General features: G+C 39.4%; 4 protein-coding genes across 4 annotated transcripts in view; 1 reads left to right on the top strand and 3 right to left on the bottom strand.

The window, feature by feature from the left end:
- Positions 1-1,446: 1,446 nt before the first annotated feature.
- LOC134811789 (BLOC-1-related complex subunit 8 homolog) lies at positions 1,447-3,317 on the bottom strand. Its single transcript, XM_063818856.1, has 3 exons — positions 3,066-3,317; positions 2,663-2,782; positions 1,447-1,679 (listed from the first exon to the last, which is right to left on the bottom strand). The coding sequence occupies exons 1-3, from the start codon at positions 3,297-3,299 to the stop codon at positions 1,605-1,607; spliced, it is 429 nt and encodes a 142-aa protein (XP_063674926.1). The 5' UTR covers positions 3,300-3,317; the 3' UTR covers positions 1,447-1,604.
- A 107-nt stretch (positions 3,318-3,424) lies between these two features.
- LOC134826607 (protein YIPF3-like) lies at positions 3,425-5,280 on the bottom strand. The gene is made up of 4 exons (XM_063839058.1): positions 5,160-5,280; positions 4,746-4,966; positions 4,451-4,649; positions 3,425-4,104 (listed from the first exon to the last, which is right to left on the bottom strand). The coding sequence occupies exons 1-4, from the start codon at positions 5,223-5,225 to the stop codon at positions 3,808-3,810; spliced, it is 783 nt and encodes a 260-aa protein (XP_063695128.1). The 5' UTR covers positions 5,226-5,280; the 3' UTR covers positions 3,425-3,807.
- A 5,508-nt stretch (positions 5,281-10,788) lies between these two features.
- Positions 10,789-27,256, bottom strand: part of LOC134811917 (beta-galactosidase-like) — a 53,647-nt gene continuing 37,179 nt past the window's right edge. The window contains exons 11-15 of the mRNA XM_063819071.1: positions 26,996-27,138; positions 25,179-25,234; positions 24,617-24,963; positions 24,229-24,341; positions 10,789-11,334 (exon numbers count right to left, since the gene is read on the bottom strand). Coding sequence (XP_063675141.1) covers positions 24,231-24,341; positions 24,617-24,963; positions 25,179-25,234; positions 26,996-27,138 — 657 coding nt within the window. The 3' untranslated portion in view covers positions 10,789-11,334; positions 24,229-24,230. The remainder of the gene's footprint in view (positions 11,335-24,228; positions 24,342-24,616; positions 24,964-25,178; positions 25,235-26,995; positions 27,139-27,256) is intronic.
- LOC134811913 (uncharacterized) lies at positions 13,529-24,552 on the top strand. Its single transcript, XM_063819063.1, has 9 exons — positions 13,529-14,907; positions 15,830-15,990; positions 16,301-16,536; positions 16,832-16,916; positions 17,093-17,146; positions 17,603-17,741; positions 22,771-22,961; positions 23,409-23,548; positions 23,948-24,552. Exons 1-9 carry the CDS (start codon positions 13,677-13,679, stop codon positions 24,105-24,107), a joined length of 2,397 nt encoding a protein of 798 aa, XP_063675133.1. The 5' UTR covers positions 13,529-13,676; the 3' UTR covers positions 24,108-24,552.

Below are 27,256 nucleotides of genomic sequence, written 5' to 3'. Positions count from 1 at the left end.
CTAGATAGTGGCCAGCTGTTTTGTAATGAGGCTGGGTTGAGCTCTGATATCTACTCTGGGCTGCTAGATAGTGGCCAGCTGTTTTGTAATGAGGCTGGGTTGAGCTCTGATATCTACTCTGGGCTGCTAGATAGTGGCCAGCTGTTTTGTAATGAGGCTGGGTTGAGCTCTGATATCTACTCTGGGCTGCTAGATAGTGGCCAGCTGTTTTGTAATGTTTGAGAGGCTGGGTTGAGCTGTGATATCTACTCTGGGCTGCTAGATAGTGGCCAGCTGTTTTGTAATGAGGCTGGGTTGAGCTCTGATATCTACTCTGGGCTGCTAGATAGTGGCCAGCTGTTTTGTAATGTTTGAGAGGCTGGGTTGAGCTCTGATATCTACTCTGGGCTGCTAGATAGTGGCCAGCTGTTTTGTAATGAGGCTGGGTTGAGCTGTGATATCTACTCTGGGCTGCTAGATAGTGGCCAGCTGTTTTGTAATGTTTGAGAGGCTGGGTTGAGCTCTGATATCTACTCTGGGCTGCTAGAAAGTGGCCAGCTGTTTTGTAATGTTTGAGAGGCTGGGTTGAGCTGTGATATCTACTCTGGGCTGCTAGAAAGTGGCCAGCTGTTTTGTAATGTTTGAGAGGCTGGGTTGAGCTCTGATATCTACTCTGGGCTGCTAGATAGTGGCCAGCTGTTTTGTAATGTTTGAGAGGCTGGGTTGAGCTGTGATATCTACTCTGGGCTGCTAGATAGTGGCCAGCTGTTTTGTAATGTTTGAGAGGCTGGGTTGAGCTCTGATATCTACTCTGGGCTGCTAGATAGTGGCCAGCTGTTTTGTAATATTTGAGAGGCTGGGTTGAGCTGTGATATCTACTCTGGGCTGCTAGAAAGTGGCCAGCTGTTTTGTAATGTTTGACAGGCTGGGTTGAGCTGTGATATCTACTCTGGGCTGCTAGATAGTGGCCAGCTGTTTTGTAATGTTTGACAGGCTGGGTTGAGCTCTGATATCTACTCTGGGCTGCTAGATAGTGGCCAGCTGTTTTGTAATGTTTGAGAGGCTGGGTTGAGCTCTGATATCTAACTAACTGAACAAGAGGAAGGAGGGTAGGGAGGAGGGTAGGGTTGTTACATAATCTCATTTGATGAAGGTCATACGACCTGCAATGTTGTAAACGTTATTACTTTATATATTATTACTGCTATTATATCAACAACCGTTACATGTGCTGTAAGCCTGTAATTATATAATATATCCTACTAGATATATATAACGACTAATTACTGGCCGCAAACTGCAGACATGTATTTTCATTTCCAGCATTTTTGTGTCTTATTCTCCTTGTTATAATAAAAATAATAAGACCACTATTTATGAAGGTATATTATAATGTATATAATTAATGATTGTTGTTGTCTAATTCTTCAATTAATACATATAATGTGCAAAGCGGGACAACAAAACTGAATGTAAATAATTATTAATAGATTTTCTATAGTGTATACTGAGTTCAAGTTGAAGAGTTAATTTCTCGATCTTAAAACAGATCCAAAGGAATTTGTAATGTGAACATTAGTAACACATATCTACAGTTCGTTACATTGGTGGTAACCATGGTAACACTACATTGGTGGAAGTTTCTTCTCGTGGAGATCTTTAATCTTACCGGCGTTTATCAGGGCGTTCTTTAGCCACCCCTGAACGGAGATATTAGTTAAACTTGATCAATTAAACAATAAAAAACTAAAAAAAATTTTTATTTTAACGTCATTACGTTTAATTAGACATGAAACAATATATTTTAAAGGTAAAAAATCCACAAAAACAAACACTAAAAATAAAACATTGTACTACAGTAGCCCGGTAAAGAGAGGAGGTTGGGGGCCGGGGGGGGGGGGGGGGGGGGCTCTAGTGTACTTGAATGTTCCGAAGCTCTAGTGTACCTGAACAAGGACAAAAGAAAATCGCGATTATTTAGCATAGGCCAAAAATCACGGCGCTGCGACAAGTCAAACTAGGCAAAATCGCGATGAATTTGCGGCGTAAGATATTGATAATGTATTTGCAGAGCTAAGATCTATATTAATAATCTTTAGTGTGTACTGATCAGCTAGTAGTGTTAAGATCTAAACAGACTCTTCTTCGTGATGCCTACGATTAATCATTGTCAAATTAGAAAACGGTAAGAGGTACGTGGCTGGTTTTTTCGGTATAGTGCCCACAAACTCTGACGAAGCCCAAGAGCCTAAGTTTTTTAATCGTTACACGAATTATGAATTAGGGATACACTGGTTCATAGGATTAGAGTAATGACAATTGCTAGTTGGTTTGTGTGTAGATTACTGGGCGTCGCTCAGCCTGTCATTCCGCCGAATCTCTATTCGATAATCTCTATATGATTATGAACATAAATATAATAGCCTGGGGTCCCCAGGTAAGTGTGTAGATAGTAAGTCTGTGCGGCTTCTAGTGATAATATAAAATTATTATAATTATTACTACATTATATGTAAGAATTATAATTATTATAAAAGTTATGTTTATATAGAAACAAGGAGAGTAACTTATATATTGAGGCACTTTCCTTGTACACCTATCGAGAATAACTCGGACCGTGAAAATTTTCTAAATCGAAATTATTTTCAAAGTTTTTCTGGAAACTACTTTTGCTCTAGTGTACCTGAATGTTCTGAAGCTCAGGTATGACGTCCACATCCTCTAAGAACTGTGTAGTATAGTCCACATCGTACCCAGCCCCCTCCGTCCTGTTCTCCACTCCTGATATCTCACTACTTATCGACTGTAACAGAAATAGGTATCATAATTTTAACTACTGTCATAAGGAATCATGTTATTTGAAACTACAAAACTGCAGTTCTCATAAAATGCAGTACATTTAACCACCAAATAAGTTTTACAAAGTTGTATCTGGTAGTGTTGTGACGAGTAACAGGTAATTTAACGCTATTACTGTGTAATATTAGTAACCTCATCAGATGCTGTACTAATTGCAGAGAGTATTATACCCATTATGAAGTGTGTAGTAGTGTACACTACTTGTTAAACAGCACTACAAGGTGTACCTTCAAATGAGGAATAGTTTTCTGGATATGTTCCTCAATCCTGTAACAAGCTAGAGATGTCTCGTTAACTAGCAAGTGCAAACTCTCAGATGATTTGTGACAGGTACTAGTGGCCAGGTGGTTTGTATCTGGATGGCAGTTGAGGTGAGTGGTGGGTGTGTCCTCGTCAAACACAAAGTTGCGGGAGATACCTTGCCGGGAGGGTATGTTCAAACCTGCTGCCATTCTGTCCATTCATGCTGACGAGTTGGTTTTCATAAGGATTATATTTAACAATTTGGAAACATCATCATTTTAACATGTGGTTTAACTTTAAAACTTCGACCCTGATTTTAGAGAACTGTTGACTAAAACTCAAATTGGTGTAGTGAAATAGCAAAACTTAGAATACACTTTTCATTGACAATAACATGCAGATTTTTATATAGTTACTGAACAGTCGTGATAAAAATTCGAAATCAAAAAACTAAAAATTAACTGGAAACCAAAAGTTACTTATATATTACTTACACTAACTGATTTAATAGACTGAACTAGAATAATTTGTGATTTATAATAATTAGCTATGGACACGGCAGAAGATGCAACATAGTTCAATTCTTCAATTTTGAATCTGCAAAACTCAGACTGAGATAAATGTCATACTCCCGAAAATATACATTTGTTTTAGTTGAAAACCATGTTAAACAATAATAAAAACTGAGTTACCTCCAGATTGAAACGCAAACACCCCAGATACCCTTCATCTGACATGAATAGGATTTATTTTAGCAGCCGCCTCATAAGTCTTGTGATACACAAACTTGAGGTAAAGAATAAAGAGGAGGTGAACTGAAGCCACTACAACAGCCACAGTCAGACCTTGTTTTCTAACAGCTGTACGGTCCAGGAACACATAACCCATGCGCACTGCAGAGGACACGCCGAGTACACCCCAGGTAGCGTAGAAGAATAAGTTGGAGGCGCTGGTAATGAGGAGGGTTGAGAGACCCATACAAAGTAGCGTGCCAAACAGCCCGTATCCGCACAGTGACAGCACCTGGTGTGTTACACAGGGTCATTCTTCCTATCTTTATTTATTGTTTATTTATTGTTTATTTATTGTTTATTGTTTATTATTTATTGTTTATTATTTATTTTTTATTTATTGTTTATTTATTGTTTATTTATTGTTTATTTATTGTTTATTTATTGTTTATTTATTGTTTATTTATTGTTTATTTATTGTTTATTTATTGTTTATTTATTGTTTATTTATTTATTGTTTATTTATTGTTTATTCATTGTTTATCAAATTCTGTTAATTAATTGTTCATGTTTAAGTTATCACAAGTTTTATAAAACGTATTTAGAACCTGAACAGGTGTAACAACAAATTCCTCTACCTCGATAGGGGAGAGATTGGTGTCACAGAAGTAAGCCAAACCAAAGAAGAAGATACTAGCACCTATCCAGTACCCAAAACAGGTCCCAATAGCAGTCCCCATTAGAGTACCTTCCTGTACAGTCTGTCCAGTAGCTTTCATACCCGCCAACATTACAGCAATCAGAGTTAACACCACCATTAGTGGTCCATACAGCTCACTAGGAAGTGAGGGGTCAGAGTATTATACATATACATTATACATATGTGGGAACTGAGTGATAATTACAAAGTTGAGAAGCTGGTAAAGTATATACCTGACAATTACAGGAGGAGTGCCCGTAAGCTTCTCTGGTATCAGAGCACTGATCAGCCTCTTCTGCACCTGACTAGGTTCAACATCAAAGTAGGGTCGCAAAATGTCAATCCGTCCGTACAGACTGAATGCTTCCTTTGCTTTTGTTGTGCCGAGTTCAAACATTTTCCCGGCAATCTGACTATGCATTTCAGATGTCAAACCGAAGCCTGAATCTTGACCCTGTAATAGTTAGGGTATTATTATTAGCAGGCTTTATGAGTTAAGAAAGTGTTAATTTATAAGAATATTCTTAGCTCATATTGCAACTGATTTTATTAAGAGTATACCTTAACATGGGCAGTATGACTAAAAGAAAGTGAATAATGCATTACATAAAAAATTATCAATATTTATAAACCCTCTGACAAGTAACCTGTTTTTCATATTGAGGAGAATAGTCCCCCATCTCCAAGGCAACAGACTCATCTTCAGAAATCATGTCCAATCAGCTGGGTCACCTTATCTCATAATATGCTACTGGTAATGTTATTGTAATAGTATAATATATAGGGGAATGTGTAACCTAGATATAGACTAGCTAACAAGCTAGTTTCTTATGAAAGCCTATCAAGTAAGCTGAAAAGATAGTCATACTGTTAATTGATCAGTAGTGTTACTTTTACGTTTCCTTCGTTTAGTTGTAGCCTACATAGTCTCCTCTATGTAATTGTCATATCTGCAATAGTTATGCCAAGAAAATGGAGTGGGCACACCCTGAGCTTCAAAGCCAGAGGAAACCAGACTGATATCCGGCGGATAGTACATGCGCCAGGAGGAGAGGGCAGACCAAAGAGTGCATCAGCATCAGATATCACTCGGGTCAAGCGCAGGACTGGAATTCCAAATAGACTTCCGTTCATGCAAAAGAAGGTTCCCAAACCACCAGGTATTGAAAATTATGATGAACAGAGTACAGCTAACACTAAAAAATCTTACAGTTTTAAAAACTAATATTTATGCAATTCCTGCTATTCCATCTTTCCTAATCCTCGAAATATATCATACAACTACAGCCCCTTAATAAATCGAAAATGAACAAATTAAAGTTAATGTCATTATTATGATTGACATCATGAATAAAACTAAAATTAACAGGAGGGAAAGGAATAGATCAGCGTAGTTATGGCAATGGGAAGCCATCAGGTATGCGACGACGAAGACCAGGAAGAAAGATAAACGCACTAGATACCATGAGTAACAATAACGTTAGACAAGGGAGGCCTCGGCAAAACAGTTTTCTTATGAAATGTGCTCAAGCTTCAGTTATTTCAAGCTTTGTGAGTCAAAAGACACCTAACAAGATATGGAGAGAAGAAGAGATACTGCAAGCATGGCCAAGGTAAGTTAAAAATGGGGGATTGCCTTCTTAATATTGCCTTCTTGTTCTAGTTGAATATCATGGGGGGGGGGGGAGGGGGGCTGGGGGGAGGGGGGCAGTGGCGTAATGAAGGGCCCCGCTGACCCTGCTGTGCAGGGGGGCGCCGTCTTAGGGGGGCGCCAAATCGTCGTTTGAATGTGGGACAATTTCGAAAACTTAACTAAAGTACTAGCAAAACTGCGCATTTTGCTCTAGACACACACTTTTTTAGAGATTTTACCGGCGTATCCTCTAAAATCATCTAATTTGTTCAATTTTAGGGAGGGGCACCAAAAGGGGAGGGGGCGCCAACATGGGGGCGCCTTTTCGGCGGGGGGTGCCAACAGGCAGCGTTACGCCACTGGAGGGGGAAGGCACAGTATGCATGGTTTGGGGTTTTCCACAGACCTGAAGATTCGTATGGTAGACCGTCCCAGAGGCCCGCTGCCGGCAGTAAAAGCAATGCAATTTGTGATTCCTTTAACACCCTATTGTTCCCATTTGATAATTTGAATGTTTGAATTTGAATGTTGGTGGTACAGAAAGAAGCTTCCAGATATTGATTGAAATAAATTTTCGTGCACATACAGAATGAATGGTTAATAATTTAATATATATGTAGACCAAGGTCTGTGCACGGGATGCTTCCTGGAAGAATCCAGTTCTTTTAGCGGGGCACCCTACCTAAAGCCAAATTGAGATATAATAATCATATTCCTAGAGAAATAATCAGAAATCGAATACCAATCAAATAATATGATATATAGGAGTAGTAACCATATTTACTATGCAAAATGCCCCAACCACATAGTGTAAATTTATATAGAATTCAAATTCCATATCATCATTAAACCTCAATAGTCAATATAATAGCCCAAGCAAAATTAAATAACTTCTTATATACCTTACTGTCATACTACAAATTAATTAAACATTTGAAATCTGTTAACCAGAGAATAAATTTCTAAACCTAATGCAAGTGAAATAATTTAGATGCAATAAAGAATGCCTAATGTGAGTATCATCTGTCAATGTCCTTGTAAAAAAGTCTGTAAAAGAGATATGAGTAACTAATATAGAAGAAAAAACAGGAAGTTGTCGTCTGTTGAAAAATAAATAAAATATCTAGAATATAAATTAGAATAAAATAACAGTCAATGTGTCGTCAATAAACTGTACAATTATCAAATGTTAAAACTGGGTGATACAGTCACCAAAAATAAATACTAAGTATAATAAGTAAATAAATTAAATGTGGTCTATAAAACTACCACTAGGTATAATAGGTCAATAAATTAAAAGTGGTTTATAAAACTACCACTGTGCGAACCCTTTCTCCAGTTAAAACATGTCAGTCATGTGCAAAATCAATCAAAATGGTAAGGTGGTAAAAAAGGGAAAATCCTTTCGATACATCAATTATATATGCCTCAGATTTAAAAGAATTAGAAGATACTTAGTTATCGTCGACTATGATTGCAGTGTAAAATTTGTCATATGAATTGTCGACGGTATAATTAGGGTCTGTTGTTATAGATGAGAGTAGCTGTTTCTTATACGAATCACTAAAGCTTTTAACATCGGGCAGATTTCGTAGATCTGTTGGAACATTATTCCAACATTTCGCCCCCAAGTATTGAAAGTTTTTATGTGATGTTGATCTATTAACATATAGGTTGCAGCTTTCGCCGCTCCTACTACCTCCTGATATGTAACTAAATTTGTTCATAAAGTTTGTAGGACAATTGTCATGGATGATTCTAAACATATAATTTGACAGATGGAGTTGTCGTCTAAGATGGAGTGGTAACCATTTCATGTCTCTATAAACATTAAGGCTGCTCTCTGTTTGTGGAACGTTGAGAGCTATTTTGGCTACCTTTTTGTACAGAGTGTCAAGTTCAGCAAGTTTTGTCTTGCCAGCTCTACAATAGATTGTGTCTAAATAATCGAATTGTGGCAACATGAGTGCATTGGCAAACATTTTCCTATATTTAATGGGTAGCAGTGCTTTACTTCTATACATGGCACCAATTCTCTTCATGACCTTCCTAATAATATAATCTACATGGCTTTTGAAGTTTAATTTACTATCTAGAATGAGGCCAAGATATTTTGTCTCTTTGCACTCCTTGATTGTGAAAGTTACCTCATTACATTCAATGGTTAATTCATCATGTTGATCAACAGACTCAAACAATAGGAATTCAGTCTTCTTTTCATTGAGTGATAATTTATTTACACTGAGCCATTTAAAGATTGTCATAAGTTCTATTTTCATGTTTATAAATGTGCTTCTGCAGGTTTGATCAAAGAATAGTGCACCATCATCTGCAAATAGATATGTCTCTAACGCTTTCAAAATGATAGAAGGTTTATAAAGCTTTGTGTCTTGTCTTTCACCGTTGCTTTTACTGCTCCACTGCAAGATGGTTACCGATGCTTTCGGTCATATGCATAGTATATGTATCTACCATATTATTATTAAACATTAAGATTTAAGGGAAGTAACAAATTTTCAAAAGTATTCTCTGCTGTTGACTGTTATTGTGCATAATACTCAGACCAACCATTCTTGCAGATATATAGTAGTGAAGTCATCTTCCTTATCTTTCACCCAACACGATTTTCTGATGATGATTGTATAGGGTTATCCGCGATTTAGGGTTAAATGAGGAGGGGTCTGCCAAAAGATTAATTATTTTGTAACTTCATCCAATGTAGTGTATTGTAAACCTTATTACTTTACTAAATGGTAGAACCATTATCAAAATCCCTGAGGTTTAGGGTTTTCCTGTGCCGTTCCGAAAGGTTTTTGGTCTTCAGGAATTCAGTAGATTTCCATATCACCTTTTAAGGGTGGTCTCATGAAACGCAATGTAATCAGCCACATAGGAATTGGTGGCTGAGTAGTTTAAAAAGCTTTCGCCTTCTGCATATGTGATAGAAGATCTAGGGTTTGAATCCCACTTTCATCTAGTCTAAGGAAAAAGCTAAGAATCCGTCGGATCTATGCGGTATTTGTATAATTGTCTCATCGGTTGACTCAGCCGAATGATAGGAAAACTGTGACATGTGAGCGAGGGTTAAATGTTGGAGGGGTCCTTGCCCATTGCCAAAAGATACAATTTTTGAAGGATATTCCTTTTATTCCATATTCAGTACATTTGCTTTCTTGGCGGCGCTCAGTCTGTCATTCCGCCGAATCTCTAGATATCTGAGGTCCCCAGGTAAGGGGTCCCCAGGTAATACATTTACATATGCAGTTTGGAGAAGTGTGGTAAAATAACAATTTGTAGCGCGATGCACTACTGGGCTGCTATGAGCTGTGAAGGATTGATTAAAATTGTAAATATAAATAAAAATGTGAATCAACTTTTTTAAAAACATTTAATAAATTGATTTTAAGCACTATTAAATATGGGTTACCTTACATGTTACACGTGTTTTTTACAGAAGGAACTCTCATTTACAGCAAAGTTCTACTTCAGCTTCCAACGCTGGTGTGTCAACAAAATCGGGTAATTTAAAGTTTAAGCCTTTTTATATTTTAAATTCTCCTGAACAATTGAATTTAAACATTTAAATTTGATTTGCTCTAATATAATAATCAAAACCCTTTCTGCTTTCGCGTTTACAGAAATCTGTACTTTCAATTTTTTATACTATCTCTGATCTTCGCAATTACTTTAAAACCAAAACTGACTCGAATCCTAAAGCATTTGACGAATGTTTTTGTATTACGTTGTGACCCCCACGGTCGCGTTTCACTATAGAGGGTTTTTACGATACAGGGGAGCCGCGCACTCGTGCGCGGCGGGTCATACAACGTATGACAAGGATGTTGCTCTAACCAGAGCCCTCTCGCTTGCAGTAGCGCGCGACCGCCGAAGGCGGCAAAGAAAACAAGCGCGTCACGCAGTACGCGTATACACATGGCTATGTAAAACAAAGATGCGATATTCATCGTTTAAATTTAAATTCTTCGAATTCTAGTAGCGCGCGCCGGACCAGACCATTAATTGTAGGTTTATAACCTACCAGGACGCGAGCCGAGTTGGACTCGTCGGTCCAATATTTGGAACAAATATTTTACGAGTATCACCCGTTAACATTGGTATAGCTTGTATTGTTTATAAGATTTTTCTAAAAAAGCCCCTGACAGTTGAAGCCAGCCTGGTTCGATGTATTTTAATTTTCGGACGCTGATTCCGAATCACCCCACATGACACAGGGTTAAAATGATCCCTTGTCGAGATATTGGCGGAAAACTGTCTCGATCACGTGATATGACTATGTTTATATAATTATAAGGCCGGACGTTAGTCTAATTTTTCGTTAGTGTTAGGGTTTCAGCATATATGCTTCAGCTTTAGAGATTGGGTTAGGGTTAGGGTTGGGACCAAATTATAGAGGGTCGCAGGGTTTCGAATAGTCATTCAGTTAACGGGTGATAGTGATACTCGCAAAATATTTGTTTCATCGAGTCCAACTCGGCGCGTGTCTTGGTAGGTTAAAAACCTACAATCATTCAGGACCACTTAGAGAACGTGTTTAAAAAGTCACGTGACAGTCGAGTGTAGAGTGATTAATCATCATCCGAGGATTTTACATTTTATAGTTTAAATTATACTCTTCGACTTCATTGAAATTAAACTTAAAGTACAATATCACAAGTTGACATGGATAATATATTGATTAACATTTAACGTTTATGGTTTATTGCATAATGAGTGGGTGATTGTATTGGTAGTTAATAATATCACACAATATATTATGTCCACCGAAAGTTTATCAATAACTTGATTTTGATTAAATTTTTGGCAAATATCACCATTATTATTATACATCTGCATCACCAAGATTAAAACGAAATCAACATTCCCAAATAATTTAAATTAAAATACCGTGTTTGTAATCAAAACAAAAATATATATCTAATATTTATTAACTGAATATGAATTATATGGTATTGTTTACCTTATTGTTTACTTGGGGACCCCAGGCTATAATGTTCATAATGATAAACATAGAATAAAGATTCGGCGGAATGACAGGCTGAGCGCCGCCCAGTAAGTTTGAGTAAGTAAGGTATTGTAAGGTATTGTTCGAGGATAACAGTAAACTGTACTTATTTATTAAGCTTTTGATTACACACATTATCGTAGGTCTTCGGACATCAGAAATCAACCTGAAAATAATAATTATCGTTGTAGTAGGTATCTGGTATTATCTGGTATTATATGAGGTAAATTAACACGTAATGTTTTTACTAACCTGTCACGTGACCAAACAGGTAGAAGCGTTTTTATATTCAGAATTTACTTGGGAAACCCAATCTTAAATGTAATAATATAACGGAGTGATAGTTAAGTGGCGTTTTACACTCTAAACTTGACCATTGTTAATGGTCTGGCCCGGCGTGCGCTACTTCGTAGCACTTGCCGTAACATTTCGAGAAGAAAGCGGCGCGCGCTACTTCGAAGAAATTTAGACGAGTAACATCCGTCAAACTCCAAACCCTTTCGCAATGTTTACAGATATTGGGCGGGTGACTAGTTGCAAATGATGACCCTTCAATTCGAATAAGTTTATATTTTAATGAAATTTACCGATTTGAACTTGAAAATTTGATACTAACAAACAAAATCCTCAGCCTGGAATAAAGGTTTCCGCGCACTCTCAATAATGCACCACCAACAATCAGTCATAGACAACGAGGATATGGTGTCAATTATCAGCGATATGATGGCTGATCTGAACAGTGAAAAGGTAAATGAACTTCTAGATGATGATGTAGAGCTAGAGTTGTTATTTTCACTGAAGAAACAAGAGCGGGAAGGTGAGGTCCAAGTAGAGCCCGCCACAGAACACAGGGAGTTTCTAAAGGGCGGTATCTCAGATCCAACACAGAAAAGGAAACCTGGAGCCTTAAAGGGGATTTACAGGAAAGCAGACTATTTTATTGACAAGCACTTCTTTCCGGAGCTACTAGAGCTAGACTACGGAGTTAAGGCTGAGAAGAAACTGAAGAGACGGAGAATAAAGCCAACGCAACTAATAAAGCAGCTCTATTACAAGATAGACTACAAGATTGACGAAAAGTTCTTCCCGCAACTGCTTGAAGTGGACTACGGCAGCTACCCTCGTAAACATTATATTCCGTTGATCAAATCTGCCCGTGAGGTTACCGACGAGGAAATCTATGAAAACATTACACCTTTAAAATTGAATCCCATCGTAATTGTAACGGACTGCACAGGCCCGAGTGACAATGTACATGGAGACCCGAGTTCCGAGCGTGAAGTGTTTGAGACACACAGAGAGACACAGAGAGAACGACTGAAGAGGATGATCAGCACGAGGCGGGAATCTGGAAAACCTACATTGTCGGACACTGTTATGGAAATATTATTCGGGTTAGCAAAATATCACAATCTTTTGTTTAATTGCAATCATTTTTACCAGACCTTCGTTGAAATTGTTTTGAATTTAACTAAATTTGTATTTTGAGCTTTTTAACGGTAACAGCCTCAGGGCATTGTATCATGGTAGGGTTAGGGTCAGTGAGTTTTATACAGAACAATATGAATCCTTTTAAAATCTTTTAAAATTTTCAGGTTACCAACTTTACTCCGGAATAAATCATCATTTAGTGAAGCAGGGACACCGAGTCCAATGTCAGACTCAAAACTATCTATCCCATCTCCGACAGAAGTAAACGGTAAGGATTTACTGAATGACGAAAACAGTTTTAAGAAATACAATGCTTCTGCCCCCAAAATTCTGGTTACCTTTTTATTAGCGTAAATAGGTCAACTTAAGGGTAGGTGCTTTGAGACGGATAGCTAATTGTTTATCCTTTACGGCAGTTAGAAATGAATCAAACAAGCCGTCAAATCTTGTGAATTATTTGCTCAGATTTAACAAAGATATCGATAATATTAATTTTACGTGATGCATTTTTCGTTAGTTCCAAATTATGCTGATTATGTGTATTTACAAGGTAAGCAAACTTAAAGATATAAAATGTTAAGTGTACGACATTTGCTTACACACTGTGCATTACACTGAAACTGTCTTCTTCGCAAGTCATAAGTACACATTTTTCATTCTTATTAGATTACTGTTAAATTTGTTCGTTAGTGATGGTTCATTCGGAAAAAATTAACATCGATATTATTTGGTTTGATGTATTCTTCGAATAAGTGATAATAGCCCCCCCCCCCCCCCCCCCCCCCCCCCCCCGTAATATAATGTATACACACTGAACAGAATTGCTGGTAAAGATGTTCAACACCTCGATACTCAACAACACTAGTTACTATAAGCCTATCCCTTTGTGTAATGATTGTTGAATAATGAGAACTCTAGTTTTTACTTTTCCTCATTTCTATAACTTTTTCTGTAAAACGTCGCAAGTTGGCAGTTGTTATTACCAGACTGTATTTAAAAAATGTTTTGTTGTACCTAGGAAGGCATTGTGCTGTACTAGCGAGTGATGTAGGAGACCGAGTAATCCTACACTATGCAATGTGTTTGAGGGAGTGGTGTGTGAGGTGCTTTAAAAGAAGAGAAAAGGAGGAGGCGGAGGAGCCCTCTCCAGACCCACCACAGGAACCAGCCCCAGAAGAGAAGAGCTCTCTCCCAGTCCCCCTCCCGGTTACCCCTCCCCGAACTAATAAGAGCAAGTTAGAGGCAGCCTTGAGGGAGGCCACATCCGCTGACCCTTACAACCGTCAGATAAGCTCAGTTTCTGAGGACTCCCCGGAAGCTCTCAAGAGACAAACTGGTGCTTTCCAGAGTTTTCAACACAAAGAGAGGAGGAGCATCTCGCGGAAGAGGCTGAAATCAAGTCCTGGGAAGTTAGAAAGAACAAAGTTCAACAGCCAGGAAAGTAGGGATAAAACTGATCAGCCAGATATCATACGAGCAGGCGAAGCAGCATACCACATTCCGGACCTTGAGTTAGGTATCAGAACAGAGCCCCTCATTATTAGAGAGACTGACCTGTACACACCTGATCCAATCACTTCGCTTAACTTGTCAGTGATAAGTCTCGTGACCCAGGAGCCTGAAAACCCTGTCTGTCAAACCGTGCCAGTGCAGGTACATCACCAGTCCTTACATCACCTGGTCGAATATCCTATCAATCAGAACACTCAGACTGATCAGTTTCAAGAGATCAACATAGACTGTTTTGTTGAGGAAGGGACTGAGGAAGAAATGGGAAGATTTGGTGTAATAAAAAGTAGAAAGAAGGATGGAAGTGAAAAGAGAGATAAGAGAAAACATGATCCGAAAAGAGAAGTTCACAATGTTCACACAATTGAGCACAGAGAGTCGGCAGTTAGCAATGATGAGCTAAGTCGCCCTAAGAATTTCAGCAAGACAAAGCAGTACAAGAAAAGACTGCACAATGATTTACCCGAGGAGAGGAGGGGTGCTAAACCGGACCTCGTCACCACAGCTCTGCTTGCTGGAGCGGGAGCGGGAGTTATTAACTCTGCTGACATCACGGATAACCCCCTTCTAGCTGAGTTCAAATATACTCAGTCACGAGAAAATACCGTCGAGGAGGAAGCTGAGAAGGAAGCTGAGAAGGAAGTGGAGAGCAGGATATCAGTTTCACAACCTAATCTGTCACGTGACGCAGTGTCACGTGACGCTTCTAAAACCAGTGTGAACACTTCCTGTGAGTGGGATCCTGATTATCTGTCTACTCTCTCTGCAGTGTCACATGACATAACACGTGACCTTTACGGTTAGTTTCTCAGTTAGTTAAACAAGTTAAATAACTCTTTCTAGTCCCTCAATCGTCCCGACAATACCTTTTTCTTACCACGGGGGCTATCATTTTAGTAATCAGACTAGCCGAGTGGCTTAGTTGGTTAGTCTGCCTGCTTGTTAATCGCGAGGTACCAGGTTCGATTCCCGGCTGAGCGTCAACCAGTCGTTGACGCTCAGCTAAGGATCCGAGTGATCTATGCAGCCCCCGTTCCACTCAGCCGAATGCTCGAGAAATGGGATGTGAGGGTTAAATGAGGACCTGCCCATTGCAAAAATCTCGGGCGAAGAAAGTATGGTACACACTACCGTCACTGGCCTAATGTATAATTGAATCCTTCGGCTGTGATTGTCCGAAGTAAAATAAGTGTTAGATAAAAAAGAACTGAAGCTTGAGGGCCTAAATCGTGCCGGTGGATATATTGGACGAAACAAATATCCTATTATGTACAAGAGCAGAAACTAAAACGATACTAAAAATACGAGGTAGTCCTACAAGAAACTTTTTTAGAAAGTTTGTTATTTTTTCAAACAATTTCTGTGGCTAGGATTTTACCGCATAGTACGCGATAGTACGATCACTTGAGACTGAGTAGATCGAGAGTAAATGATTTACATGACCAGCTCGTATAAAACAAGGAAGCGAACCCCTGCACTGCTTACCACAAGTTTCGTGTTAGTGTTGTTGTGTTGAGTGTTGTGTGAAGCAGATAATAAAATGATGAGCAGTAGGGACCATTTCATTAGCGTCCGAACATTAGGTTAATACTTGGGACTCTTTTTTAGCTCATTTGGGAGCACCAGATTGAATGTGGGGTACACCATGATTAATTATTAATGAAGGAATCATCACGTAAATTACACAATTAATTAGAAATTCAGTATTCCTAATAATTCAGGAACTGGCCAGACAGTGTCTAATGTGGACAGGAGGGGGACAATACGAGGTCCGTGTAATGTGTGTGTAGACTGTGAACAATACGAGGTGGACAAGGGACTAGGTTGCGAGTACTGTGGGTGCCCCCCTGGAAAACACAAGAACATGGGGCATTTTAACCAGGTAAACACAAGAACATGGGGCATTTTAACCAGGTAAACACAAGAACATGGGGCATTTTAACCAGGTAAACACAAGAACATGGGGCATTTTAACCAGGTAAACACAAGAACATGGGACATTTCAACCAGGTAAACACAAGAACATGGGGCATTTTAACCAGGTAAACACAAGAACATGGGGCATTTTAACCTGGTAAACACAAGAGCATCAGGTAAGCATTTGGATTTAGGCCTTGCATTTTATTTTATTTTAACTTCCCCATCAAAGTACAATATATCATCAGACTCTGCTCTAAAGATCTGATATTCAGGTGACTAAATCTGTGGGGGACATAATGCCTCTACGACAGGAAGCCCCTGCTCACCACAGAGAAGCCCCTGCTCACCACAGAGAAGTCCCTGCCCACCACAGCACACTAAGAAGTGAAGAGTGCGGCCCTGCAGCCTACTCAACAGGACTTACAGTGGAGAAAGAAAGCAGGAAACCGCTGAGTGTGGCTGATCTGTCACTACTACCAGCAGGCATGACTCTAGAGAGTGCTATCAAGTAAGTTAACAGTAAGTTAACAGTAAGTTAACCGTAAGTTAACAGTAAGTTAACAGTAAGTTAACAGTAAGTTAACAGTAAGTTAACAGTAAGTTAACAGTAAGTTAACAGTAAGTTAACAGTAAGTTAACAGTAAGTTAACAGTAAGTTAACAGTAAGTTAACAGTAAGTTAACCGTAAGTTAACAGTAAGTTAACAGTAAGTTAACCGTAAGTTTGCTATTCGAGCTGCTTCTTCAAGATCTTCATCTTTACCATACATCGTAATATTTGATTTATCTGCAAATACCCTTTAGCTACCTGACTCTAGAACGAGCTGAATCTACTGATCTAGTGCACCGACACTCCTCAACTCCTGAAATCAACCATATTTCTGTAGAGGTAAACTTCTTTAGAACTAGACACAACCATATTTCTGTAGAGGTAAACTTCTTTAGAACTAGACACAAGCCAATATTGTTGTCACTAAGACAATGATCTAATTGCAAACAATTATCTAATTGCAAACAGTTATAACCACAGTAAAAGGGGGAAAAACAAATTACCAACTGTTTCAGAGGGACAGGCAGAGTTCCAGATCTGACTTTAGTGACTTTGGAGCTGGACATTCGGTTAGTTAGAAACAAATACACGTGACCCCTCTCCTAAATACACGTGACCCCTCTCCCAAATACACGTGACCCCTCTCCCAAATATACGTGACCCTCTCCCAAATACACGTGACCCCTCTCCCAAATATACGTTACCCTCTCCCAAATACACGTGACCCCTCTCCCAAATACACGTGACCCCTCTCCCAAATACACGTGAACCTCTCCCAAATACACATGACCCCCTCTCTCAAATACACGTGACCCCCTCTCCCAAATACACGTGACCCCTCTCCCAAATACACGTGACCCCTCTCCCAAATACACGCGAACCTCTCCCAAATACACATGACCCCCTCTCTCAAATACACGTGACCCCCTCTCCCAAATACACGTGACCCCTCTCCCAAATACACGTGACCCCTCTCCCAAATACACGTGACCCCTCTCCCAAATACACGTGACCCCCTCTCCCAGACATACGATGGGAGGACCAAGAGAAGTGTGTCTCCAGCACCAGTCTCCCCGCTACCGGTGTCAGGGGATGAGTTTGAACAACAAGACAGCAGCGAGGACCTGGCTAACCAGACTAAAACTCTAACCTTCAGACAAAGCGGTGAGTTTCCTGGCTACTAACCGGAACCCTGAACTACACAATCAGTAGTTAATCCTAAACTACTTACTGAACTAGGTACCTGAACTACTTACTGAATTAGGTCCCTGAACTACTTACTGAACTAGGTACCTGAACTACTTACTGAACTAGGTACCTGAACTACTTACTGAACTAGGTACCTGAACTACTTACTGAACTATGTACCTGAACTATTTACTGAACTAGGTACCTGAACTACTTACTGAACTAGGTACCTGAACTACTTACTGAACTAGGTACCTGAACTACTTACTGAACTAGGTACCTGAACTACTTACTGAACTAGGTACCTGAACTATTTACTGAACTAGGTACCTGAACTATTTACTGAACTAGGTACCTGAACTACTTACTGAACTAGGTACCTGAACTACTTACTGAACTAGGTACCTGAACTACTTACTGAACTAGGTACCTGAACTACTTACTGAACTAGGTACCAGAACTACTTACTGAACTAGGTACCTGAACTATTTACTGAACTAGGTACCTGAACTACTTACTGAACTAGGTACCTGAACTATTTACTGAACTAGGTACCTGAACTACTTACTGAACTAGGTACCTGAACTACTTACTGAACTAGGTACCTGAACTACTTACTGAACTAGGTACCTGAACTATACTTACTGAACTAGGTACCTGAACTACTTACTGAACTAGGTACCTGAACTACTTACTGAACTAGGTACCTGAACTACTTACTGAACTAGGTACCTGAACTACTTACTGAACTAGGTACCTAAACTACTTACTGAACTAGGTACCTGAACTACTTACTGAACTAGGTACCTGAACTACTTACTGAACTAGGTACCTGAACTACTTACTGAACTAGGTACCTGAACTACTTACTGAACTAGGTACCTGAACTACTTACTGAACTAGGTACCTGAACTACTTACTGAACTAGGTACCTGAACTACTTACTGAACTAGGTACCTGAACTACTTACTGAACTAGGTACCTGAACTACTTACTGAACTAGGTCCCTGAACTACTTACTGAACTAGGTACCTGAACTACTTACTGAACTAGGTACCTGAACTACTTACTGAACTAGGTACCTGAACTACTTACTGAACTAGGTACCTGAACTACTTACTGAACTAGGTACCTGAACTACTTACTGAACTAGGTACCTGAACTACTTACTGAACTAGGTACCTGAACTACTTACTGAACTAGGTACCTGAACTACTTACTGAACTAGGTACCTGAACTACTTACTGAACTAGGTACCTGAACTACTTACTGAACTAGGTACCTGAACTACTTACTGAACTAGGTACCTGAACTACTTACTGAACTAGGTACCTGAACTACTTACTGAACTAGGTACCTGAACTACTTACTGAACTAGGTACCTGAACTACTTACTGAACTAGGTACCTGAACTACTTACTGAACTAGGTACCTGAACTACTTACTGAACTAGGTACCTGAACTACTTACTGAACTAGGTACCTGAACTACTTACTGAACTAGGTACCTGAACTACTTACTGAACTAGGTACCTGAACTACTTACTGAACTAGGTACCTGAACTACTTACTGAACTAGGTACCTGAACTACTTACTGAACTAGGTACCTGAACTACTTACTGAACTAGGTACCTGAACTACTTACTGAACTAGGTACCTGAACTACTTACTGAACTAGGTACCTGAACTACTTACTGAACTAGGTACCTGAACTACTTACTGAACTAGGTACCTGAACTACTTACTGAACTAGGTCCCTGAACTACTTACTGAACTAGGTACCTGAACTACTTACTGAACTAGGTACCTGAACTACTTACTGAACTAGGTACCTGAACTACTTACTGAACTAGGTACCTGAACTACTTACTGAACTAGGTACCTGAACTACTTACTGAACTAGGTACCTGAACTACTTACTGAACTAGGTACCTGAACTACTTACTGAACTAGGTACCTGAACTACTTACTGAACTAGGTACCTGAACTACTTACTGAACTAGGTACCTGAACTACTTACTGAACTAGGTACCTGAACTACTTACTGAACTAGGTACCTGAACTACTTACTGAACTAGGTACCTGAACTACTTACTGAACTAGGTACCTGAACTACTTACTGAACTAGGTACCTGAACTACTTACTGAACTAGGTACCTGAACTACTTACTGAACTAGGTACCTGAACTACTTACTGAACTAGGTACCTGAACTACTTACTGAACTAGGTACCTGAACTACTTACTGAACTAGGTACCTGAACTACTTACTGAACTAGGTACCTGAACTACTTACTGAACTAGGTACCTGAACTACTTACTGAACTAGGTACCTGAACTACTTACTGAACTAGGTACCTGAACTACTTACTGAACTAGGTACCTGAACTACTTACTGAACTAGGTACCTGAACTACTTACTGAACTAGGTACCTGAACTACTTACTGAACTAGGTACCTGAACTACTTACTGAACTAGGTACCTGAACTACTTACTGAACTAGGTACCTGAACTACTTACTGAACTAGGTACCTGAACTACTTACTGAACTAGGTACCTGAACTACTTACTGAACTAGGTACCTGAACTACTTACTGAACTAGGTACCTGAACTACTTACTGAACTAGGTACCTGAACTACTTACTGAACTAGGTACCTGAACTACTTACTGAACTAGGTACCTGAACTACTTACTGAACTAGGTACCTGAACTACTTACTGAACTAGGTACCTGAACTACTTACTGAACTAGGTACCTGAACTACTTACTGAACTAGGTACCTGAACTACTTACTGAACTAGGTACCTGAACTACTTACTGAACTAGGTACCTGAACTATTTACTGAACTAGGTACCTGAACTACTTACTGAACTAGGTACCTGAACTACTTACTGAACTAGGTACCTGAACTACTTACTGAACTAGGTACCTGAACTACTTACTGAACTAGGTACCTGAACTACTTACTGAACTAGGTACCTGAACTACTTACTGAACTAGGTACCTGAACTACTTACTGAACTAGGTACCTGAACTACTTACTGAACTAGGTACCTGAACTACTTACTGAACTAGGTACCTGAACTACTTACTGAACTAGGTACCTGAACTACTTACTGAACTAGGTACCTGAACTACTTACTGAACTAGGTACCTGAACTACTTACTGAACTAGGTACCTGAACTACTTACTGAACTAGGTACCTGAACTACTTACTGAACTAGGTACCTGAACTACTTACTGAACTAGGTACCTGAACTACTTACTGAACTAGGTACCTGAACTACTTACTGAACTAGGTACCTGAACTACTTACTGAACTAGGTACCTGAACTACTTACTGAACTAGGTACCTGAACTACTTACTGAACTAGGTACCTGAACTACTTACTGAACTAGGTACCTGAACTACTTACTGAACTAGGTACCTGAACTACTTACTGAACTAGGTACCTGAACTACTTACTGAACTAGGTACCTGAACTACTTACTGAACTAGGTACCTGAACTACTTACTGAACTAGGTACCTGAACTACTTACTGAACTAGGTACCTGAACTACTTACTGAACTAGGTACCTGAACTACTTACTGAACTAGGTACCTGAACTACTTACTGAACTAGGTACCTGAACTACTTACTGAACTAGGTACCTGAACTACTTACTGAACTAGGTACCTGAACTATTTACTGAACTAGGTACCTGAACTACTTACTGAACTAGGTACCTGAACTACTTACTGAACTAGGTACCTGAACTACTTACTGAACTAGGTACCTGAACTACTTACTGAACTAGGTACCTGAACTACTTACTGAACTAGGTACCTGAACTACTTACTGAACTAGGTACCTGAACTACTTACTGAACTAGGTACCTGAACTACTTACTGAACTAGGTACCTGAACTACTTACTGAACTAGGTACCTGAACTACTTACTGAACTAGGTACCTGAACTACTTACTGAATTAGGTACCTGAACTACTTACTGAATTAGGTACCTGAACTACTTACTGAACTAGGTCCCTGAACTATACTTACTGAACTAGGTACCTAAACTACTTACTGAACTAGGTCCCTGAACTACTTACTGAACTATGTACCTGAACTACTTACTGAACTAGGTACCTGAACTACTTACTGAACTAGGTACCTGAACTATTTACTGAACTAAGTACCTGAACTACTTACTGAACTAGGTACCTGAACTATTTACTGAACTAGGTACCTGAACTACTTACTGAACTAGGTACCTGAACTACTTACTGAACTAGGTCCCTGAACTATACTTACTGAACTAGGTACCTGAACTACTTACTGAACTAGGTCCCTGAACTACTTACTGAACTAGGTACCTGAACTACTTACTGAACTAGGTCCCTGAACTACTTACTGAACTAGGTCCCTGAACTATTTACTGAACTAGGTACCTGAACTACTTACTGAACTAGGTACCTGAACTACTTACTGAACTAGGTCCCTGAACTACTTACTGAACTAGGTCCCTGAACTATTTACTGAACTAGGTCCCTGAACTACTTACTGAACTAGGTACCTGAACTACTTACTGAACTAGGTCCCTGAACTACTTACTGAACTAGGTACCTGAACTATTTACTGAACTAGGTACCTGAACTACTTACTGAACTAGGTACCTGAACTATTTACTGAACTAGGTACCTGAACTACTTACTGAACTAGGTACCTGAACTACTTACTGAACTAGGTCCCTGAACTATACTTACTGAACTAGGTACCTGAACTACTTACTGAACTAGGTCCCTGAACTACTTACTGAACTAGGTACCTGAACTACTTACTGAACTAGGTCCCTGAACTACTTACTGAACTAGGTACCTGAACTAGGTACCTGAACTATTTACTGAACTATGTACCTGAACTACTTACTGAACTAGGTAACTAAACTACTTACTGAACTAGGTACCTGAACTACTAATACTACTACAATCCCACATTTTGATTGTAATCCACCCTGCAGCTCTAGACACAGAGTTGAGGATAATCCCACTAAATGACGAAGGAATCATCAGAGGGATGGTGAAGGAGTCCATCTCTTTAAAAGTGGATATAATTCCCCGGAACATGAGGAAACAACACATAACCTGGTTACACAACCACAAGAAGATTAGTCCCCGATACAGGGTCAGATTCGTAGACGACCGCAGGGAGGTGAGATCCCCATTTATCAAATTATTGGCGCAATTAAGGTTCAATTCAGAATGAATCAAGTTTAGTAACCGTTTAGTAACCGTTTAGATACGGTTTAGCTACCGTTTATTTGCCGTTTAGTAACCGTTTAGCTACCGTTTAGTTGCCGTATAGTTACCGTTTAGTTACCGTATAGTTACCGTTTAGTAACCGTTTAGCTACCGTTTAGTTACCGTTTATTTGCCGTTTAGTAACCGTATAGTAACTGTTTAGTAACCGTTTAGTAACCGTTTATTTGCCGTTTAGTAACCGTATAGTAACTGTTTAGTAACCGTTTAGTAACCGTTTATTTGCCGTTTAGTAACCGTATAGTAACTGTTTAGTAACCGTTTAGTAACCGTTTATTTGCCGTTTAGTAACCGTATAGTAACTGTTTAGTTACCGTATAGTAAACAATCACCCTCCCAGGTGCACATAGTAAGTCTCCGGAAGAAAGATGCTGGCATCTACACATGCCAGATTAAATATAACGACGGTACTGGAAGTAAAACCACTGCATGCACGATGATACTGGATGTTCAAGTCCCTCAGTTCATCCCCAAAGACTTGTAGGTTACAATGGTGTTCACAATGTTTGAGACTACATTTAGAATGATAATGCTTGAAATGGTTCTTGTTACTCCCATCTTGGAGTGAAGCTTGATGGACTGATTGTACCAGTCACTGTAGATCAGTGTAGAGTGTAAATCAAACAGCATCATTTCTACCTTAATTAGTCAGCCTGCAAGTGCAAACCTTAAATATAGCATTGTCCTAGATTTGTAGCCTTTAGATGTGTAATGAGGAAAATGTTTGGTAGTGAGAGCTTGTGAGACCAAGAAAGCTGAACCTTCAATCTTTCCTTAATCTGGTATCATTGTCTGGCATTGAAACAAGACCTCGACTATAGCATGAGAATGACCCACTGTGCTCCCCAGGCATATACCCACTAACTCAGACACCGTCAGATGGAGCGTACAGGAGGGAGAAACCAGCGCAAGTAAACCCAAACTTGCTTTTAAAACAACCAGTGCTAAAAACAATCAAAGACGCAGTGTGAACTCTTACTCTAATGAAACTGATAACAATGATTGGGGAGATGATGATGGAGAAGATGGAGATGATTGATTTTTGTGATGAATTGTTGTTGGTAACGTCATATCACGCGTCATGACGTCACACCACGTGTCGTGATGTCGCAGCACGTGTCGTGACGTCACACACCACGTGTCGTGATCACAGTTTATACCTCTAGAGCTGAGAAGGGTCGACGGGTCCTCGAAGATTACTCTTATCAGTCAGCAGCACGTGATCAGAGGCCTGCTCAAATTCCACCATGTGTATCGTAATTCTAGAGTCGCTCTGAACAGGGAGCTTATCATTGAATCAAAAAGAGATCAATTAATTCGATTTTCAAAGCATATTTAGGATTTTACATTTCAGCTTAAATTTTTCCCATAACAATACAATTAAATTAATTAAATGTTGTTGTTCTAGTATTAATTGTTTTGTATGACAATTGAATTTGTTATTGTAATATATTTCCTTCTTATCCAATAATTAAACATTACTAATGATCCCCACTCACTTCTTATCCAATAATTAAGCATTAAACATTACTACTGATCCCCACTTACCTGTTGACCCCGACAGAAAGGGCCAGGAGCGTACAGAGTGAGTTGTGGTCCTGCAAGAGGCCAGTGTCTCCCCAGATTGAGCGTCTGGAAGAAGGTAACCCCCTTCCCCCACCCAGTAGTGTCCACAAATGTGTCTGTAGCTGTGTCGCATGTTGTTTCTATCTGACCGATGTAGAGAGAGCCGGGGAGGAAGGGTTGGTTATGCGGAGGGGTGGTGTTGTGGAGACAGCTCATAGAGTCTAGAGGGAGGAGGGTTACCACCCAGTTTAGCATAGGTTCTGTTCCGAACAGGACTGGTTCTGTTATTCCCTTCATGTAATTGCGAGGATCCAGCATGTGAACATGACCTTATATGGTAGTGTTACTATGGTAACATGACCTTATATGGCAGTGTTACTATGGTAACATGACCTTATATGGTAGCACGTTACTATGGTAAAATTACCTTCTGGGGAAATTAAGAACATAATATGGAAATAAAAATAAAACGGGAGAAAATGTCAGATCCAAATTTTATTAATTTACAATGTTGATAATTGAGAGACAGTGAGTTAGATATAACCTGTGTTCATATGCCCGTCGCTTAAAACTACAATGTCAAGTCTTCCTGGTGTTAACCTGAAAGGATTACACAGGATTAAAATTAAATTATAGGCACACTATTTGGTTTAATATTCTGAACTAAAACAGTTGAGCTGGTGTTTTTATTCCACGACAGTTAGTATTGAAACGTACTGAGTTTGAGCGATTAATATCGGTATGGGTCTTCGTTATAACTGAAACTCATCAAAATGCTGCTTTGTAGGATACAGTTCATTTTAAAGTGTGACTTTTCTCGTTTGCAAATCAAATCTTTCAATTTTCACCACGCTGTGAAAATAAAGAAGCTGGCAAAATGTTGAACAAAAGAAGTGGACATATGGAGCTGACTGATGAGGAGGAGTTTGAACTAGTTAGTTTTTAACGATATTATACGACCAGGTGTTTAAACAACTTTAAAAGATCAGCCCTCTCTCTCTGCTCAGACCATTCGACTGGCGTTTATAAGTTTATACCTTCTCCTCCCACAACCTTAGCACCTAATGATACTGGTTCTAACTATTGTGGCACTTGCCACTTGCCACCAGGTCACTGCTTGTGATAAGGATGAGTGCCCTGATCCTGGTGAGGAACCTGCTATATTTGTGAAGTCAATACACAGAGCTGACAGAAACGAGAACTACAGTTTCAAGTTTGCAGTTGCCGGCACGAAACCTCTGTGCAAATGTAAAATTAACCTGAAAAAGGTGGTGAGAAGGAACGTTCATCCTAAACTTGTGGATACTGACTTCGAGATTTCTCTGAAGACACTCTCTGAAGAAGAAGTAGCGGAGTGGAATGAGAGCTGGTCCCTGAAGACACTCTCTGAAGAAGAAGTGGCGGAGTGGAATGAGAGCCGGTCTGAGGGGCAGCATTACAGTCACGTAGTGGTAGGTAAAGTGAAGACAGGGAGACTGAAGTGCCGTGATCTGGCTCCTTACCTAGTCAGATACGGAGACAGGAGACAGAATGAGGAGGGGGAGGACACTACTACAGCCCACCACCACGGCAAGGCATTCTTCTTCATAGAACTGGAGGGCTGCAAGACACCGGACCCAGGACCTAATAAACCATTTATTTTTGTGAAGAAGTTCCATGTAGCTACTCTGAATGAGACTTATAGTTTCAGTTTTACAGTTGCTACCGGTGGTATCAAACCTCCCTTCGGATCGGAGATTCACTTGAAAAAGGTTGTGAAAGGAAAAGAAGATCCAGAAGTTGAGGACACGGACTTTAAAGTAAGTTTGAAGATACTATCAGAAGAGGAGATAAAGGAGTGGATGGGAAGAGAAGGGTCGCCCTAACCGTTTAGTACCCTTCAAACACGCCATCAGGGGAACAGTAGAGACAAGAGTGTTGAGTTGTCAGGATCAGGGTCCCTATATTGTTATCTACGGGGACAGAGAACCAGCTGGTGAGGGGGATCAGCTCAAACCTAGAGGCTTCTTCTACATTCTGGTGGACGGGTGTAAGCCACCTCGTGAACATTAAATCTAGCACTGATTAAGTTTCAAACATTTTAATTTTACAGAACAGAATGAAGACGATTAACACATGATTTTTGAAAACTTCTGTTCTACAAATTATTGTATCATTTGTATGTCTCAAGAATCCCTTCAGAACATGGTTTCAATACAGTACCTCGTAACAGTGCTATTACACTATTATTGGTTTCCTCTCTTATTTAAAAATAGTAGCTCTGAATAAGCTATTGTAAAACAACTATTAGCTTATACCGATCAAAATAACTGAATTAAAAATGAATTGTGGATTTAATATAATCTCCCCAGACACACTCACCCCACAGATACGTTGGAATCTTTTCCTTTAATTGTAAAAACCAGTTTGTTATCCAGCAATAAGTAAGCTCTGTCTCGCACTTTACCGACTGTCAGGGTCCCAGCACTTTCTATCATCTTGCTGTATACTATAACACCATTCGTCTGTAAATTTAAAAACATTTCAGAAAAATTATATCAAATAAATAATATTTCAGTTCTACATTTTATTTTGAACTGGTTTAGTAATCTTATTTTCAAGTACCACTATTACTACTACTAA

This window comes from Bolinopsis microptera, chromosome 2 (assembly GCF_026151205.1).
Source record: "Bolinopsis microptera isolate Bmic1 chromosome 2, MBARI_Bmic_1.0, whole genome shotgun sequence".
NCBI classification, from domain to species: domain Eukaryota; kingdom Metazoa; phylum Ctenophora; class Tentaculata; order Lobata; family Bolinopsidae; genus Bolinopsis; species Bolinopsis microptera.
The sequence above is the reverse complement of the archived record's forward strand: the minus strand, read 5'-3'. Positions and strand labels throughout refer to the sequence as shown.

Bases quoted from the DNA above. Each gene is read 5' to 3' on its own strand.
- LOC134811789 (XM_063818856.1), bottom strand. From the start codon at position 3,299: ATGGACAGAATGGCAGCAGGTTTGAACATACCCTCCCGGCAAGGTATC. The intron at 2,783-3,065 runs GTACACCTTGTA...TTTCTGTTACAG, and splicing joins AAACTATTCCTCATTTGAAG to TCGATAAGTAGTGAGATATC. The intron at 1,680-2,662 runs GTACACTAGAGC...ATCTCCGTTCAG, and splicing joins CTGAGCTTCAGAACATTCAG to GGGTGGCTAAAGAACGCCCT.
- LOC134826607 (XM_063839058.1), bottom strand. From the start codon at position 5,225: ATGATTTCTGAAGATGAGTCTGTTGCCTTGGAGATGGGGGACTATTCT. The intron at 4,650-4,745 runs GTATATACTTTA...CTCACTTCCTAG, and splicing joins ACTCCTCCTGTAATTGTCAG to TGAGCTGTATGGACCACTAA. The intron at 4,105-4,450 runs GTAGAGGAATTT...GTAACACACCAG, and splicing joins CCAATCTCTCCCCTATCGAG to GTGCTGTCACTGTGCGGATA.
- LOC134811913 (XM_063819063.1), top strand. From the start codon at position 13,677: ATGTGTTTGAGGGAGTGGTGTGTGAGGTGCTTTAAAAGAAGAGAAAAG. The intron at 14,908-15,829 runs GTTAGTTTCTCA...CTAATAATTCAG, and splicing joins CATAACACGTGACCTTTACG to GAACTGGCCAGACAGTGTCT. The intron at 17,147-17,602 runs GTTAGTTAGAAA...CCCCTCTCCCAG, and splicing joins ACTTTGGAGCTGGACATTCG to ACATACGATGGGAGGACCAA.